Source organism: Ambystoma mexicanum, chromosome 9 (genome assembly GCF_040938575.1).
Source record: "Ambystoma mexicanum isolate Mex_15411 chromosome 9, UKY_AmexF1_1, whole genome shotgun sequence".
Taxonomy (NCBI): Eukaryota; Metazoa; Chordata; class Amphibia; order Caudata; family Ambystomatidae; genus Ambystoma; species Ambystoma mexicanum.
Window position 1 is genome coordinate 616,925,854 of NC_090931.1, and position 19,385 is coordinate 616,945,238.

A 19,385-nucleotide genomic window follows, 5' to 3' on the forward strand; every position below is an offset into this window, starting at 1 on the left:
GTGGGGCCCTCCTCTTAGTTTCCTTTTTACCATTCTTGGTCATTGTCAACCAACACCAGTCCAACCCACACAGGGACCTACACTGGGACCACTGTGAGCGTAGTCTGTTATTTCATGCTGATCAACAGTGGAAGTGTGTGGTGCATTGCTGAGTCTGTGGGTGAGATCTCCCTTGCCCTGTCTCCGGATCCAGGCTGTGCTCTTCTGATGCATGTTCCCTTGATTTTCCTTGCAGCCGAGAAGTGGCAAGCAGTGTCCACCATCCTCGAGGCCTTCGGCAACAGCAGCACCAGCATGAACGGAAATGCCACCAGGTTCTCGCAGATCATATCACTGGACTTCGATCAGACCGGGCAGGTGGCGTCTGCATCCATCCAGGTAATGCAGCCTCTGGGAAAGCTGTCGTCTGCTAGGAGGTTTGATAGTATGTGCTTGGAATTTACAAAGGCATGCCACCCCAATTTACTTCAACTGTGAAGGCTTGAGGGAATAGTAAATCAAGGTGCTCTTTCAGAATGATTTAAACCTATATAAAAAGTAATAGGATTTAACGAGTTCAGAAGACTAAGCAGTCAGGGTGGAAGACTGAAAGTGAGACCATATATTATAGTACATTTTTAGGTTGACTTATCTTGTACAAACAAACAAGCATGGCCTAAAGTTAATGCATTTTAGGCTTAATGGATGTGTTTTAATATACTCAAATCTGTTCAGTGCTAAAAATGTTATTACTGGCCTGCTAGTATTTCGTCACCACCACCTGTTGCCTCTCTTTTTCATGTCTTCAACACAAGTGAACGAGACGTTTTGTTTATTATAAAGGTATTCTATAAAAACACATTGATTGGAAATTCAAATTGTACTTGTTTGCTGCGCTGAGGTGTGCGGCCTTCTTGGCTGTGAACATGGACGGATGTAATTGAGCCTGGCTTATTAACATACATTTTGGGGACACTTTTTTCTTTTCCTATACTCATTGGCAGTGGATCATTAAAGTTTGGAATTCATAGTTTTTTTCCTCCCTATAAATAACCACTGCCAATTGACTAAATTCGGCCAATAATTCTAGCTCTGCAAAACATCAGATTTGGTGTTCTTGGATAGCTCACTGAGTTTTAAGTGCCTGCTTCAGAGATCTCTGGGCAACTCAGTCGGTTTTGAATCCTGGCTTGCTGACTCAGCTCTTCACCCTTCCAGGGTTGATTGTCTACTGCCAGGTGGACGGGTGGCTGCCTCTTTTTTATTTTTTCCCCCGCAGGAAGCCTCTCCCCCCGCCCCCCCCTTCCTCGGCCATCTCAAATGTGATAGGTGTTAGGGTAACTAAAGGGTACATTGTAAACTCTTTTATTAAAGTACTTTAAAGATTTAGAGCTATTATTGTGTGCCTCAGAAACTCGTAACTGGGAGCGGGCACTTGTAAATCCTACAGGATGATGGCAGGCTAGGGCAAAATTAAGTATGCATCAGCAGACTGTTAGCCTTTTAGCTGAGATCGGACAGGCAGGTTGACAAAGAATCATTAAATTATGTTGGAAACTTTGGAAGTTCTAGACCTGAAGTCAGACACTTGGGAGAATACTCTAGCGCTGAAGGCTGGCGGTATGGTGATTCTGCTGAAGCAACAGAGAGGCTGGAGGTGCCACTTGAGCAGACAGCTGGAATTTGGGAGGAATATTTTCTAGCGGAAGCCAGATCATACAGCAGTAGCTGACACTGTAGAAAGCCATGCTATAGTCTTTGGCATTGAGAATACCACAGGTTTCTCATCAGCTGAAGGGAGGCAGGCATCAGGCTCTGAGTTACGGAAGACCAGCATTACAGAGGTTTTACATGGCTCATTGTTTTAAAGGTGTTTCTACAGCTGAACACAGGCATGTCGGAGGAGACCAAGGCCGAATGCATTCATTCTGGAACCATCTTTGGAGTTGAAGACAAGTATGCAAAAGGCTTGGAGGCTAAACACTTGTGTGACGGCAGCTCTTAAATTGATGGCAGACGTGCAAAAGGCTCTTTGATTAAAGAGAGGCATGCCAAAGATATCTGTGTAGCTGCAGTAGGAGCAGGCATGCAGACAGAAGGAAGACTTGGATGGCAATAACAGACTCCTCAAAGGCTCAGGAATGGAAGGCACATCTAATGTAATAGACCCTTTAGTACCAGTAATCAATGACTGATCTGTACCTTTTGCATTCCCTTCCTACAATTGATGACACAGTCTTCATTGTTGTTGCAGGTAGTCAAAATCAATCGGAGGACTCCCCATGGTGAACTCTGTTCATCAAGATTTTACCATCACTTGACCACACATAGTCTCTAGAAGTAGTACAGTAACAACCAATGTTCTGTAATTGTCATCAAGTTTCTAGTTCTTCATACACGATTTGAGTTAGTCAGTCTGGAATGTATTCATTCACCAGCTGTTTGTTATGAACCACACCGGTAGGAGCAAGAGTGAACACAGAGTTAGCATTTTGTTCCAAATCTTCTAGAGCATTTACTACAACCTCAGCAGCTGGCTCCAGATCAGTGTCTAAGCCTACCGAAGTACCTGATTGTACATAGACTACTTTTGTTGTGGATTGTGTTTAAGAATCAAACTCTTGGGTGTGTGCTCGAATAGGGTTTTGACTAGCCTCTACAAAGGAAACCTTAGGCAAAGCGCTGGCCTTGTCAATAAAGGGTGACAGCCCCTTTCAGCAGGTGGGTGAAGGTGAAGGGGCAGGCCAGAATCTGTCCTATGTGTAAAAGAAAACAGGGTTAATAAAGATGGGCCCCATTCATATTACTCCCCTTTTTTGTGCTGGTGTGAATGATGGCAGACCATTAGCTTCAGCCTTACCACCTTGCACAGATGCTTGCCAGTGACTTCTTACTTGCAGAAGGAAAGAAATCCCAGGAAAGCAACAAAGAATCCAGCAGCGCATCATCAAAAGAACAAGAACCTGCATTCATACACAGCAGGGCACAGAATCGCACAGAGTTTTCCAAGTTGGGGGTGGGAGAGTTGGCGCAAAGAAGGCTACAGAGCAGAACAAAATCCTCCTAGACTGCAGGGGCTTAATATAGAGTACAAACCCATGCCCCCCCCCCCCTTACCCCTCCCATGTGCCTACCAAAAAACCCTATACATCTATAGATATTAGGCTGGAAATTCCAACGCCATACTACTCATAGTGCTAACCTGTGCAGAGAAGGCAGCAGTACTTGACCCCATTTAAAGACTTCTTCTGGCACATAGATTCCCCGGGAGAAAGGAGAGGACCGGATTGGGTAGGGATAGATGGCCAATCATCACAGGGAGGGAGGTACTTAACCAGAGGACCTGAAGCATGCAGTGTAAGTTATTCGGGTGAGGCAGAAGGTGGTGGACTACCAAGAGACCAGCAGGAGGAATGAGGGAGCAGTGGCCTCAGGAGGAGATTTCTAGGAGTGACACTGGTTCTGAAGGTGTGTGGGCGTGTTTGTGTGGCAAGTGTGTAGAGTAATTTAGTATAAGGAGTGAATGTGAAGCATTTGTTATAGAGTGGTAGGGGAGTAGTAGTGCAGAGGAGGGAGTAGTAGCGCACAAGAGGAAGTAGTGCAGAAGAGGGTGGAGTAGCAAGGAAGAGGGATGTGTAACATCAAAAGATGGCAGTGAGGGGCAGGAGGAGTGAAACATTGGAGGGACAGATGAGTGATGGGTGGAATAATGCAGAAGGGGAAGGAAGGAAGGAAGGAAGGAAGGAAGGAAGGAAGGAAGGAAGGAAGGAAGGACGGACCCACGGACCCACGGACCCACGGACCCACGGACCCACTTACCAATTCACCAATTCCCCATAGAATACAAACTTCTAGATAGAGTAGAGACAGGAAGTTCCTGAGGGAGTTTAAGTTTTGGCAGTAGCAGCGTCATGTGTCTCTACAACTGTGTGATTCTCAATCTGCACTTGGATAGATTAACCAAACTTGATTTCCCTCTTTATATACTGGAGTTGGTGGGCTAGTCAGGTCTGTGTATTGTTTAGTCTGTTCTTGAGCCTGGTGTCAATTCTTGTAAACACTTTCTGATTGTACTTGTATGTCTTGAATGTAGCAGAAACTAGAGTCGGTCTTCGTGTTGAAACATGCATGTCAATGTATGCTTACGTGTAGTGTTTAGCACAAACCCTCCCTGTTCCATCTGCATTTGGGATTAGATGCTCTAGGATCTGCACAAGAATACTACCAACACACACATCCAACCATTTTAACCAGCAACCTACTGTTAGCATTTTACTGTGTGTGCTTAAGCCAGATGGTCCTCTAATGAGATTATAATTAAATCATTGCATATCCCCCAAAAATGTGGAACCAATTGTTGACTTTGTTAAAGGACCCTCAACAAAATCCATCTGCCATACACTATGGATGCTTCTGCTTTAATTGCCTTGCAGACCCCTGCACTTGTTCAGTTGACTGAGTCACCTGTTCCACTCCAACACAACCAACTCCCCCCAATCTCTCCCTTCCCCTTGTCTCTGCAGACCCTTTTAGATCGTTTACCTTGAGCTCCTTTTTTTGATACATGGTGCAAAGGCGTGCACTTTGAAGCCACCCTTAAATGAGAGCGCATACAGCTGAAACCTGATATATTCACAAATAAAACGGCACACACACACTGCCATGCTTGACAACTACTCAAAAACGAAGTAAGTCTCGAAAGTACATTAAAATGTAGCATTGATCCAAACTATGTAGAGGTTAAGGTCCATTTGAGAGTTGGGAGCAATGGTTCTCTGCAAAAGAATGTTCAGGGGACTTAGTGGCATGTTTTGTTTTTTAAAATGCATTAGGCCAGTAACATTGATTTAACGTTGATAGTTCATTGATTGACAGTTTTCCTTATGCCAATATAGTGCATCATTGCACGTTTTCCTATGGGCAGTTATTCCAACAATTTCAATTTCTTAACACCATTTTTTTATTGTTCTTTGGTTAATACAATGAACCTTTAACAATCAACAATTAACATAGTACTATACATTTGATGATACAAGAAAATAAAAATGTACATACAAACGCAATTAAAACGTCAATATTCTCATAAAAGATCTGACCTAAAATTCATATTGGACATTAATACAGCAAATCATTAATAATAGAAAACTTAAAAAAACATGAATAAAGTCTTCCAATTGATACGAACTAGCTAAAACATTCTATTGCTAATTTCAATTTTCCTTAATCACAGTTACAATATTGACATTGTACAGAATACTATCGTGGCTCCATTGCATTACTCCCCGTTAGCACAGTGTAATCTGTTCCATTATGTATGTGTAGAACGGCAGAGACACGTTGCATTATCCCTAGTTAGCACATCAGTGGCAGGTTCAGTTATGCCCATTTAATACAGCACAGGTAATTTCCATTGGTCTCAGGTAGCAGAGCTGGGTCAGATTCAGTTAAGCCCAGATAGTACAGTATTTCCAGATTCGTTTGCCAGTTAACAAACCAGTTTCAGATTCCATTGCAGCCAGTTGGGATATGAGTGCCAGGTTCCATTATGCCCAGTTGCTGCAACATTGCCAGATTAAATTATGCCAATTAAACACCCTAAGGCCAGATACCATTATGATATATGTTAAGTGTTTCATAACACACCTGTACACAAGTGTTTCTAGGCGCACAAAGACAAGGAAGGGAGGACAAAACAGCGATCTTACTAGGCCTTGTGTCATTCAGATCGCGCAAGTGCGGGAGGAGGAAGGGGGAGAAGTATCAGGTGGAGGAAGAGTGCAAGGTAACTAGCAAGTGCAGCCGGTTTGTGGCTCGTAAGTGCAGAGAGTCAGGGGAGTGTTGGGTTGCAGATACAGTCCCTTAAGTAGTTGGGAGGCCTGGAGACATTGCAAGGCCATCCGGTTGTGCAGGAGCCTGGTCCCGTAAGTTCAGTAGGTGGCCAGGTTACCAGTGTGCGCAGCAGACAGGGACATCGGTGAGGGACAGAGAAAGCGGAAGCAAAAAGGAAGGTATTTAGTTGTTTCCGGAACCTTAGGTGGTCCTGCTCAAGTTTGAGAGAGGCAGGGAGGCTTTTCCAGAAGGAGGCCCCAGCCGAGGGCAGAGATCTACCCCCACACACTCTGCCTGAAGAAGCGGCTGACCGTCGGAGAGTTGGAGGTGCAGAGGGCTCTAGAAGGAAGATGCTTAGGAATAGAAAGTTATGTAGTGTGGTCCCCACCCCAGAAAGCAAGCCTTGTGGACGATGCAGAGGGTCTTGAACTTGATCCTTGCAGCTACAGGGAGCCAATGGAGAGACTTCAGGGCTGGAGAGATACAGTCCCTGGGCTTGGGGCCGAGGACAAGTTTTGCAGTCCTGTTCTGGATTAGTTGCAAAGCGCGAAAGAGTAGAGGGAGGCACATTTAGAAAGAGGCTGTTGCAGTAGTCTATCCTAGAGAGCACTAGGGCTCTGGAGACAGTGAGCTTCTGTGGGAAAGTGAGAAAGGGAAGGTGCAGTTGATAGTGTGACCAAGGTTCCTAGCCTCACTAGAAGGAGCAGATAGGGCCCAGGGTGTGTGACCAGAGTGAGAGAGGGAAGGCAGGAGCAGGAGTCCCAATGAGGAAGATCTTGGTTTTACTGCCATTAAGGCAGAGATTGTTGGAGGCATAACAGTGAAAGTTAGAGTAGAAGGTAGAGATGCATTGGGCCAGAGGTGCCAGGTAGTGGTTAAATAGCCAGGGTGACAGGTTAGAGCCCGGGGCAACACCACAAGTAGAGAGAGCGAGAGAGAGAGAGAGAGAGAGAGAGAGATGGAAGAGAGGAAGGACCCAGGTTGGATCTGGGAGGGTGTGTCATTGAGAAATGAGGTAAACCAGGCTATGGCCTGACCATAGAAACCCAGGTTGTCTCAGAGACGATTGAGCAGGATGGCATGGTTGTCCATGTCGAAAGCAGACGATAGATCAGGGAGAATGAGGACAGAAGGAAGGTTAGAGTCAAGATTGGAGAGCAAGTTTTCATGGGTGTTCAGGATAGCAGTTCCCGTGCTTCTGGCTGCTCTGAAGCCAGACTGGTGTTCATGGAGACAACCAACAGATTCTGTATGTAGATTAATCTGGGAGATAGCCAGCTTTTCCAGGAGTTTTGCCAGGAAAGGAGTGCTGGATATCAGGCGACAGTTTGCTGGAGAGGGAGGATCATCAGATGGCTTCTTAAGAAGGGGGTGCACAATGGAGTGTTTAAGTGGGGAGGGGAAGGTTCCAGTGGCAAAAGAGTGATCGTAGAATTCGCCCAATGCTGGAGCAAGGGTGTCAATGTGGTTCTTGATGGTTCTAGAGGAGCAGGGGAGCACCTGCTTTGACAAGACTTTCCTAGATGGAACTTGTCTAGAAACCTCGTAAGTGAACAGGGGGAAGCAGGAGAAAGAAAGGGGAGAACTGGCCGGAGAGGGGCCTGGAGTGGTAGAGGAAGAGTTAACAGGATGTCCTGGTTTTACTGGTGAAATGAGCTGCCAGGGCCGTGCAAAGGGACTGGGAGGGAACAGGAGAGGTAGAGACTGCAGCAGGATTGGCCAGCTCCTTGCAGATTTTGAAAAGTTCAGTCGAGTTGTTGGATGCTGCTGAGACGCAGGCTTGGGTGTAGACTCTCTTCTTATGTATTGCCTTTGGAGCAGGCGGCAGGCCAGTTTGTTGGAGGATGTGCTTGATGCCCTCCACTTACTCTCTGCCACCCTACACTTGCGCTTAAGGTTGGCGAGATCAGAATCGTATATATAACACTGAGATATAGAGGCTGTATTGACAGTTCAAGATACTGAACAGGTTGATTCATAATCCTTCAGTATATATAAAATAAATGGATTAGTTAACACAAACATCAAAATAACTGATACATAGAGGTGTTAAAATTACAAGGCACTTTGGATTAGTACAATGTATTACAACGATCAGCGATGGTGAAATAAGTAAAGGTATACACATAAATGTAGTTCATTCAAAACATGATGGGCTTCTTCTTAAGTACAATTAGAACTTGAAGGGGTCCTTGAAATTATTTGTATTTTAAGTCTTTTATCGCTGTGTGTAAAGTCACAGGTTATGGTCTTGCCAAATTTCTGTTCAGATAAAACTACTAATGAACATTTCTTCAGGAGTTTATCACCAAATTTTAAACGTTTAGCTGTTGTAATAGCAATCATTCAAATCTCATGGTCCTTGTAAGTACTCTTGGCCTGTCAATAAAAACAAAAGGAATATTGTAAGCTATTATTGGTTAGATTCTATTCAAGTTCTAGCATTGAACATTGAAACTCATTCAGCAGGCAAATTACCTGCACTGGTTCTGTGGGGACGCATAACACTGTTGACAGTTGTTGGTAGGACTTGGCTGTGTCCTGTTGCAGGAAAAAGCATAAGGATTTGCTTTTAATGTCGCATTAGTAGTGCTCAAGGGCTCTACCAGCACTCAGTCAGAAACTGTAATCTGGCATTTAGTCAGTGGATTTCAGGGTACCCACCTGTTGGTTAGTGTTTTCAGAATAACCCTCGGGGGACTGGTCCCGGAGGTTGTTAAACATACTTCTGTATACTGATTAATCAAACAGTAGCCAGGTTGTTCTCCTTGCTGTCTTCCTAGTGGCTATCCGTTCAGTGGTGAAATCTACTGTTAAAAAAATTTAGGATGGAGTGTTTCAGGAGTGAGTATTACTTCACGTGCTTAACATCATATTCTTCTTGCTTACGGGCATTCAATAAGGAGTTTGTCGAAGAGTCCTACCTTCTGTAGCTTGAACATGTGCCTGCTCGCATTTTAGCAGTTTACGTCCGCTTAGCTAGCTGAATGGTCATTAACTTTCAAGTGTCTGTCTGTCTCAAATTCCGACTGTGGAAAAGAGACACTGTGTCATTGCCTGGACTCTGGTATGTGCTGTTCGTTTTATGAGGCAACTGGCTTCTATTCTGCACATCGAGAGTTTACCTGGCTTTGATTTTGGATCCTGGCACCTTCAACATAGCCGTGTGCTGGTGGGATAAGTACTGTAGTGTTTCGAACTGGGATCCATGCAGTTCGGTCTTCGTTTCCTGCTGCAAATGCAGTGACACTGCAGTGTCGCTGCTCTTCCCGTGTCAGTCGATCTCGGACATCGATTGCCTAGGAACTAGGAAAGCTTTTTTTGGATGTGTCTGCTCCATTTTTTTTATGTGGGTGGCTAGTGTACAAACCTTCCGCCATGTTGGAATGCCCAAATTCGATAGAAACCGGCAGTTTTGCTACAGATTCATGTTCCCAGCGGGTTACTATTCCTGCAAACTCGGCAGAAAACCATCCTACTAGATTGCCCGTCATAAATCAGATGGACACGTATCTTAATATTGCTCCACTAGGGTCTGGGCACCCCTGGACATTGAGACTGTTCTCTGTCCTAGAGAAGGGATGAATGCGTACATTACCTCTATTGTTGCCATCCTCTCCAAATTGTTAATTTGGCTGTAGATGTGGGCTCCACATTTTATTTTTTATTTTGTGCCACTCAATGGCCTCATTCAGTCCTCTGTCGCTTTTCATGATGTAGATCATCTCTTGTTCTTTCGTAAATAGCCTTTCCTCCATTTACTTGCAAAATCATCCAGGTAAATTCTTCATACCCATGGTTCTTCAACGTAAAATGTTTCACCATTGGTGCTTTGTCTTTCTTGTTACGTAGGCAGATACAGTGTTCAATTATCCTAGTTTTTATTTTTCGATTTGTTTTCCCCACGTAGGGTAACCCACATGGGCATTTGATTAGATACATTACATGATCCGTATTGCAGTTTGAGAAATTCCTCTGCTGCCATTTTCTATTTGTTCAAATGTCAAGTTCTTTGATTTTTTTTTTTTAGTTAGTGTGCAAACTCCACAGTTGCAACATGGATGGTGCCCCGTAGGTCGGTCCATTCCCCACAGTGCTGTGATGCTCAGTGTTGGCATGGCATTGGTTCTTAGCTTGCTGCTGCTTACCCCATTTCCAATTGAAGTACTTTTTTGTATGCAAAAATGGGTAGTTCATGGGTGGGGGGGGGGTCTTGGTTGTTCCCAAAAAAATCCTTTAATTATTTTGGATAATGACATACAAATGTTGTTTTACACCATGTATATGGACAAATGTCTAATCACCCACTGTTTTGTGTTTCAAAAATATAGTACTCTAAGTGATAATTGAGGTGATGCTATAAAAAATAAATCAAATAAGGCCAATTGAAAACGGCCACAAGCAAGGAACACAATTGGTATGCACTCCTTTACAAAAACCAGATTGTAGGTATATGAAGGCGACCGCGGATTTAAGTACCTCAGAAATACCAGACTCAAAAACATGCAGGATTGTTGCATGTCGAATTTGCTAGTGGCAGGACACCATTTGTTATAGTATTGCTCTATTGCCCATAGTCCTTGCCATAATCGTGCTACCCTTTTGTTCCCAATGATAGGTTATGAATAGCTGTTTTCAGCTCTTCGGTTTGTGTAGCTCTTCAACACACAATGTCCGTCATTTCACACTGAGAACTCTTCCCTGGACATGGATTCTTGATCCAGCGGTACGCTGATGACACCAGGATCTGCTTCAGTTTCTACACATTTCCACGGGGCGTTTCTTCAACATTTCAGTCCGCCTGACAGGAGGTTGCCATCTGAGAGAGTTAATGGTCTTCCTCTGCATTCTGACATGGCTGAGATAATGGTGGCAAGCTCGGACATGAAGCCTTGCATGGGATGATTGATTGCATCTCTGCAAAGCAGCGCTGTGTCGCCTGAATCGTAATTCTAACCTAGCTATTTATTCATGCGTAAAGAATTCTATGACACATAGACTTCTGAGGTCTCTTGAGGCTCCATGCATATGTGGTCGTTTGAAATGATTGTTGTTTTATAATGTCATGGGCAGAAGAGACCCAGTAAAGTATTTCTAATGGGGTTTGATAGGGGCCAGAGACCTGATATCTGCGTACTATGTGGGTTGATCTCCTAGACGGTGGTCCTCATCTGAGTGAAGTCTCCTATGCTAGGTTTCCTCAAAGTCTGTGTTTTGGTCTTAAATCTTCGTCTTTTGGGAATGCTAAAACATGTGTTCATGTTTACAGATCAACTGAAGATCAGTCAAGCTCTCAAGCAGGGATGCCTTCAGTGGGCATCTCCTGGGTTTAGTGTTTCCATTATAAGTGTGTCTTTGCATACTTATAGTATCCGGAATTAACCTTGTATTTAAATTGAGGCTTGTTGGGATAATGCTTAATTTGCAAGTGCTAAAGCATCCGATTATTTTAAACATCCAATGCCCAGTGCCGTACACAGCTAGGTGGTGTTTGTAACTATGGCCATTTTCTCTGTCTGCTGTTGGGAGACCATCATTGACCTCTATCATAAACCAACATGCCAGCATGGATGGTATCATTTTTCAAGGTATGGCACCATTTAAAAAATGTCATGCTGACTGTGAGGTCAAGGCTAGTAATTGGCACCTGTTTTTGCTGAATCTGGCACGCCAATATCATCGGATAACCCCTAGGTTACATGGTAGATGAGATCCTAACATCCCTTGATGTCAACTACTTGCCCATTCTCATCCTTCTAGGCCTCTAATGGATTTTACACTGATAGCGACTTTATCTTCTTACACCCATTGGAGACATCGCTAAGCATCTCGGGTGCAAACCACTTATTCTTCTCTTCCTTCTCGACCAGCAGGGATACCCAAATCAAAACCGTAAATGCCCTCTCTCAGCCCATCATTCAACACTATGAAATCCCTCAAGGCTCCATTGTCTCCCCCTGGCGCTTCAATGCCTACCGTAAACCGATGGCTTGCCTTAACGCCCCTTCTACCACCACTTTCCAAATGTACACTCATGATTCCAAATTGCATGCCATCTTCTTGGGTCCCTAACCCCTAACAATCACATCTCGGACTGTATGGTCCAGATCCAGGACTTGGAGGAGTGACAATAGCCCTTGCCTAAATGCCTTGAAGACAGAGATCAACTCCATCCCTCCCAAACTTCCCCTTACCTGGACCCTAAATATTGCCCCACCCCTGCTTCCCTAATTGCCAACTATGTGGTAATTATTTGCCCTTTGCATCACAAATCCAAGATCTCCCTAAATAACATTTTCTTGTGTATTCTGTTACACGTTCTCATGTTGCTTAACATGTCAAAGAGTCCAGGTCCCATCTGCACTAATATGGTCCTGCCTTCAATACTGTAATAGTCTTTTCTCTGGGCTGTATAAGGGTGCAGAAGTAGATGCGGGGCACAAAGGTGGCATGCTTGTGGACATAATGTTTTATTTTACAGAAAGAAATGAAAAACCCTGTCTGTCTCTATCACTAAGCAGGGGTTCCCTGCATCAAGCAAAACTAAGGATGATGTCAAAACGTTGGTCAAAAGAAAAATATAGTCCACTGTTCTCTGTCCCAAACCTATTACCGTCCCTTACACTTCAAAGGAAATCTATACAACTCATACCACCTTGACTCCAGAAAGGTGGTTCCTTTCTTCTGGAGTGTCTTGGGCAGTTGGTGACTGTTGGAGAAATGTCGCACATCCCCTGGCAGTCACCAGGCCTCTCGATATAGATCCACACAGATGAAGGGGAGGTCTCCCTTCCCCAGGTCGTCTTAGGTCACTCTCTACAGTTCCACAAAGATGGAGGGAAATATCTCCCTTCCCCAAGCCTTTTTCAGGCTCTCTTTCAACATTTCCAGTGATATCTGTGGTTTCGCCATAAGATATCTCTATCTCCCCCTGGCCTTCTCTTGACTTTTGCCAGAGGATATCTCGCTCTCCCCTTGGTCTTCTCTCACAGTTATGTGGGACCCAGACCCCTTTCCCAGGCTTATGTTTCTCACTCAGGCTTTGTTCAACATCTTGCCAGGCATTGCTTCGCAAACACAACTCTTCAATCGTTTCAGCATTCAGGTCCTAGAGCCCTTTCTCAAGTTTATAATGTCTCTTAATCAGGCCCGCTTCACTACCCTGCCAGGCACTGTTTGTCACACAAAGCCCTCTGGAATTCTTCCAAGTACTGGTATGAGGAAGATGATGATTCATGCACTCCGACTATTCTCAGCAACTGGGTTTACCCAGGGGATTTATCTTGTGCCCTGATTTGGTTGAACTGCGCCCCTCAGGGTCTCGACAGGGTCTTTGTCCTGCCCTTCCTAGAGCAATTCCCAATTCATTAACCCAATTTTCTTTACTGATTCTCTCAACCCCTGGGGCGCGTTTCTTATCCCGGCTCTGTGGGTTGCTTCTCTTTCTCAGACTCCCATCTTCTTTGGGCTTCTCTTGCCCCTGGAAGTCATGCGGCAGTGCCACAGCCCTTGGTCCCTCACATGTACAGCGGATCCTCCTTCCGCTCTCCAGCTCACTGCCAGATACCCGTTACTCCTGCTGTGGTCCTTGTGTCTCGGCGGTGTGCTCCCCTGAGATGCGTCTGCTGTCTAGCCAGCGTCCCGGTCTTCCTTGGTCCCTGTTCTCTGCACGACAGCTCCCTCCAGCTCGCTGTTCCTCCAGGGAGGATCAGATGATGAGGGGAGTCCTTCATCTCTTTTTATCTTTGGCCGGCTGCTGTGTAGTTGAAAGCTAGTATGTTCGCTTTGGTTCCGCAAAGGGCTCTTCAATCCTCCTTTCTTCTTCTTGCCAGTAACTATGGAGCTATAGCTTTCCAGGTTTTCCATACTCTTCCTTGGCACAGTATAGTTTTACTCATACTCAGATCTGTCTACTCTGCATAAAGTAACTATGAATAGAACGAGGAGGTAAAGAGGATGGGTGTGTTTTGGCACTAAGAGTGTGGGGGGTGTGTGTGTCAGGGGTAAAGTGGTAGTTATACTGCATTCTCCCTTGAAAGTCCCCGACTTCCTCCACAGAAGGGGTCCCCTTCCATGGGATCCTCCCGCTGAGTACCAGGTAGCAGCCTCACCTCCCTGGCCCCATGGCAAGGGTCCCCCTTCGGGGGGAAAGCAAAGTAACGGCATCAAGGAATTCACAGCTGCCCAAGAACCTTACCTACCAGTGCAAGTGATTCAAAATAAGGCGGCTACGTGCTCATACTAGGCCTCAAAGCCAGAGACCACAACACTCAAGCTTGTTGGGCGCTTGCCTGGTTCCTGGTTAGAGAGACAATTGATTTCAATATCCTTTGCCTTCTTCACAGACTACTAGAACAAAGGCCTACTGTACCTTTGACATAAAATAAGGAAATAACTCCACCCTAGACCACTCAGATCGGAAACCTCATCTTGCTTTCAGTCTTCAAAAAAAAAGAAACTCTGTGGCAAGCAGCTTGAAACTGCAGGATGCCTCCCCCAGAACAATCTGCCACTGTCCATCACAGAGTTGGAGATTCACCTCTTCTTCCGCAGACGACTTGAGACTTCATTTGAAGATCTCCTTTGGAGTGGGCTGCTGAGAATCCTTACATATGGAGTTCTTGCTGCTCGCCTGCCTCGTCTTCCTGATTCCTCCATCTTGTTCCTGCTTTCTCTAATCTCTGTGAATTGTTTTGTGCTCATCAGATCTCCCACTACATTCCCTCTCCACTTAACTGGTTTGAATGTCTCCAGATGATTGTGAAAGGTCCGATTCCTTGGGACTTGTCTGGGAGTGCTACAAAACGGCTTAGCCCTGGGTTGCTGCCATAGAAAAATCCAACAAAATACATTTAATGTTTGATGTAACACAATTGTAGCTCATTCAATCACCGGAGTGATACTGAGAAAATATACTATAGGAAGAGCGTCCCCAACAGGAGGTCCTCTACAAAGAACACTGTTGTTTTTGGGATCCAGTTGAGGCCAGATTTCAGAAACACAAATATGATGGGTAGGCAGACTCTGAACATTTAATTTGGACAATACAGCCTAGGTCTCAAGTGTCCACCGTCAGCAACTAACCACATCATCTTCCTTTGAGGGAAATTCTTAGAGCTATTACGCATCAGGTCTTGGTGGTAATGTAGAGGTCCAGGAGCAACTGCACATTACAACTTATTATGTTTGTGAATATGTGGCACACTTTTCCTCCCTTTAATTAGGGAGACTTGGTGCTCCCACACTTTAACTCCAACTTGACCTAAGGTTTTGCCTTCAGTTATTGCCTCCATTGCATATGCATGAATGCGATTTATAAAGTGCGATGCTAGCCTGGAAGTAACATAGATCTGTACTTAGGGCATCAACTCTGGTGGTTGCAAATAGGACTTATAAGTTCTTGCCATTTGGGGCTCCATCAGGAAACTCAAATGAAGCCACCTAACATGCAAAGTTGGGTTTGCAAGATGAGCCATGTAGGTTCTGTGTGTTTAAAATTGACTCTGAAACAGATGGGAGGTAGTAGAGGCTTCTCGGTGCAAGCAAATAATTTAATGCAACATTCAAGTATGCGAGCCCCAGAGACCAGTGTAGAGATGATCCAGGCAGATGTCAAGTTCTGCCATTGAGTCATTTCTCAACCCTGGGGTTCTATGCATCGGCGCAGGCTAGTCAAGCGAAGAGGATTAACCCCTAATGTTAGTTCATTTGGTATCTTCAGTTCATTAGACAAAGATGTCAATTGTTCGACCAGCTGCCGTTGGGATCCAAGGAGTCCCGTGTCAGAACAGCGTCCTGAGCTGCAGTCCCTGCATGAATTTATCTAATTTTCAAAGCCCTTTGAATGTCTAAGGAGATGAAATGCTCACAAGAGCCAACATCTGTAGCGAACTACTTCTCCTTCCGAGCCCGCGGCATACTCAATGCTCCAGACGGTGATAAGCCTCGGGGATGGAGGTGCACGCTGCTGGGAAAGTTATAATTGCTTTTGGCGTAGCCTGGTCTTCCCTTGATAGCATGGCAGATACTGCGACTGATCTCACATTCAGCTCCCTGGGAAGGGCTGGGATCGCGTTGGAAGCCTCCGTAGCTGCGAGTGTTGTACTCTGCTGCAGCGATGGTGTAGACGATGAGAAGCGCCTTGGTGCGCCTGCAAGCCCGTCATACGTCTCACAACATGCACACACCCCCCTCATCATGACTGGTGACATCTCAAGACACGCCTGACGGGCAGCTCTCAGACCCCATTGATTTTCTCGACCTTCTTTCAAATGTGACCTGAGATAAGCAGGGCTCTTATCGGTCAATGCTCCTCCCAGGAGACCGATGCAGGGGAACTGCAGCCATTATCAGAGGAGCTTTGCATTCAGTAATAACATGTCTGCTAATCACTTCTCGCACATCTGTGGGGAGGTTGGCGAGAGTGAAGAAGAATACACAGAAAAGTGTATGCCTTAAAGGGCCAGACTAGTCACATTCCTAGAGTGGCTGTGCTTTTCCTACGTATTAGATACTATAAACCAGGGCATTCTATTCATCATTCCTATCCCTGTGACTTCTGATGTTTTGTCTGACTCCATTCACTTCCATGACATTTTCCCTAAAGGAACCATGGCTTTTCTTTGTTGCTGACATGGCAAGGGGAGGGTGGAGTCAGGGCGATAGGACATTGTTGGATTGATGCCGCAGCCTGCATTCAGTCTGCTTCAGCTTGGTCTGTCCAGACTGTTACATCACACCAAAAGAAGTGACATCAGCTTGACCGTACCCGCCAACCACTGAACTATGGGGATTATAACGCTTTTTTCTCATTTTTAAAAATTTACATAAACTATACGGCACATGAAAAAGAGGTAGCAAAAGTCAAAATTGCACATTTCAACCCAGCGCATCAGTAAATGCAGGACTTCTCACTTTCCTTTAAGCTTGTTGTAGGAAAAGCATTATACTCCATCGTTTTGGCATACAATGCTTTAAGTATCATAAGAGTACTGAAAACGAGGATGATCAGCCGTACAGGTGCCAGAGCTACGGAGATTTAGTCCAGTCACAAAGTGATGTGAGCCAGTTTCGGGTGCTGCAGAAGAGTTCAATCATGAGTAGATTGCATAATGTTTACAAACAGGGCGCATTGGGCACTGAGGCTAGGCAAGAGTTCCAGAGTCTTGAGTCCGTGTTGGCAAAGGCTCGACTTCTCGTCTTCTCAAGTTTAGAGTTAGTGATTGTGGACGAATGGATGTTTTGGCAGTGGGACTTCATGAGTGTGGAATTTGCAGCAAGACTGGACATTCTCGAAATTTAGCAAAACTTGTGAGTGCTGCAAAGCCGATGGGTTTGTGAAGTCGAGAAGGAAAGGAAGGTGAACACAATCTTTGTAAGGTTTAAAGCACTAACCCGTTTGTTCACTTAGTTCATTCCCCTCTGCCCCCGACCCACTCTTGCCGCCTTCTATTAAAGATACATGTTACTTTGGTGCTGAGACTGCCGATGATGTGTTGCAGTAGTGTTACTTTTTAATTTCTTTTTCTTGTGTAAAAAGTAGAGACCCTTCCCATGCACCCTCTTTCTTTTCTTTTCACTTCAACTTCCTCTTGGTTGTGTCTTTCTATTCACTTTTAAAGTCGTAAAATAGTTACAATTCTGCTGATGCGCAAACATCCCGACATTGTTGCACAGAGATACTCGCATATCTTACACACACGACACAATAATAACTTGCGATATCTCTGCGCAGTTAAGCCACTTAATATGCTGTAGGCGAACATGTACATAGGAGCCAGCTGACTACTAATAAACACTAGGCCAAAGTTGCATTGTACTGAGAATGCCGTCATCTGTGAATCTGCACAATACAGGTCTCCTTCCTTTGGAGTAAGCAAGCCACCCCATACCATCGTGGTAACCTTAAACTCTCTGCCGGTATCTCCACCACACCATGTGTCTACCAGTAGGAGGAAAACAGTAAGTTGCTTCTATTCGAGCTCCTGTTTTACCTGCCAGTTGCATTTCGGCCCTTTTCCACCTTGAGAATCTAGTATCCCACTCCCAGAAAGACTGTCTGCCCACAATTCAACCTCAATTTGACCTTGGTCTTAACCACAGATGGGTATTCTGGGCGCCTGGTATGGAAGCAGCTCATCTGTAAGTAATGTGGCAAATTGCCCTGCTTGGTCCGAGTTAGTGGATGGTGGAATAGGAAAATTAGCACTTTGTCATAGGATAACAGTCGATACTCTGGCCCCTTAAAGAAATTCAATGAGTGGTGTTCCTGCGGGGCCAGCAGGGCTGGTACGCTCAGCTCCCCTTGCGTGGTTGCGGACGCTGCTCCCAAATATATGTAAACAAAGAGGGAGACATGAACTAGACTGAGATATACCCAAGACAGCCAGCCAGCAGCATAAGGAGCAAGAGAGGGCTAAGAGCTCCAATATGGTGCACGTGGTTCTCAAAGGTGCGGTCCAGATCCTTCCAGGATCAGAGAAGTAGGATTCCCAAGTTTCCCCATGTGAAACGACCACACCCGATCCTCATTCCACCAGAGCAGGGCTGAAAGGAGGGGCCCAAGCCCTTTAAACCCTCGAGAGCTCAGTTAGTAGGTGGTGGTGGTAGGAGGAACAACTCCCTCAGTGCAGGCTGAAGAGCGGAAGAGAACAAGCTGGCAAAGAGGCTGGAGACTGAAGCGTAGCCTCTCGCACCTGGGGAGAGCAGAAGGCTGGACGAGAGACCTGGAAGGCTGGTGAGAGGAGGAGACCAGAGGATTCAGGGGGGACCCAGGAGGTCCGCGTGAAGAAAGACCCGCAAAATGGAAAGCTAAGAGATCCAGTTGGCTGGCAGAAGGAAGACCCAGGAGGCTGGGGAAATAATAGAAGTGACAAAAGGGGTACAGAGGGTGCCGAAAGGAGTGAAGAAGTTGGGAGGATTTAAAGAGACTTTGAGTATCTTACGTGGTGTGAGAGAGGGGCCCACAGGGGTCCAGGAGAGGAAAACTATTGATATGGGGTGGATAAGGAAAGAACAGAAAAGTGAAGCAGAGGGAGTGGAGGAAGTATTGAAGGCAGTGAAGGAATGGTGAAACCTCAGGAAGGCAGAAAAGGAGGTGGGGGAGCTATTGGGAACCCAGTCACAGTGTCAGAGCAACCTCCTGCCATCCTCTGGCACAAGTCCATCCCAGAAGGCCTGCCTCTCATAGTCCCACTTATGGATTCCATGCACAATTATGGGATAAGGGTCATGGAGAAAAGACCATGAGAATGTTGTCAAACAAGGTGCGGGAACCCTTAAACCTGTGACTGAGAGCTCAAGCGACAATAACGTAAAGAAACTGTGAAAAATAGGCTGCAGAAACCCCATAAAACCCCAGCCTTTGCGCACACTGGATTTGCTGGAGGACATCCAGACTGTGGGTGTACAGTGTACTGGCAGAACTTGATTTGGGAAAAGTTACTTTCATGAGAGACCTATTTTCTTTGGATAGGTTTTCCCAGAGCAATGCTCCACCGAGGAGAAGAACCAACCTGACAACTTTTAGTTTATTTAAGATGCTATTTGTTTATTTTGGCCACACCTATGCACATGTG

At 45.4% G+C, this 19,385-nt stretch overlaps 1 protein-coding gene across 14 annotated transcripts in view; it reads left to right on the top strand.

Annotated features, from left to right (window-relative positions):
- The window catches only part of MYO18A (myosin XVIIIA), a 1,313,149-nt gene that overhangs the window by 674,210 nt on the left and 619,554 nt on the right, over positions 1-19,385 (top strand). For all 14 annotated transcript variants that reach the window (XM_069615286.1, XM_069615296.1, XM_069615289.1 and 11 more), the window contains one exon: positions 236-378. In XM_069615286.1, coding sequence (XP_069471387.1) covers positions 236-378 — 143 coding nt within the window. The remainder of the gene's footprint in view (positions 1-235; positions 379-19,385) is intronic.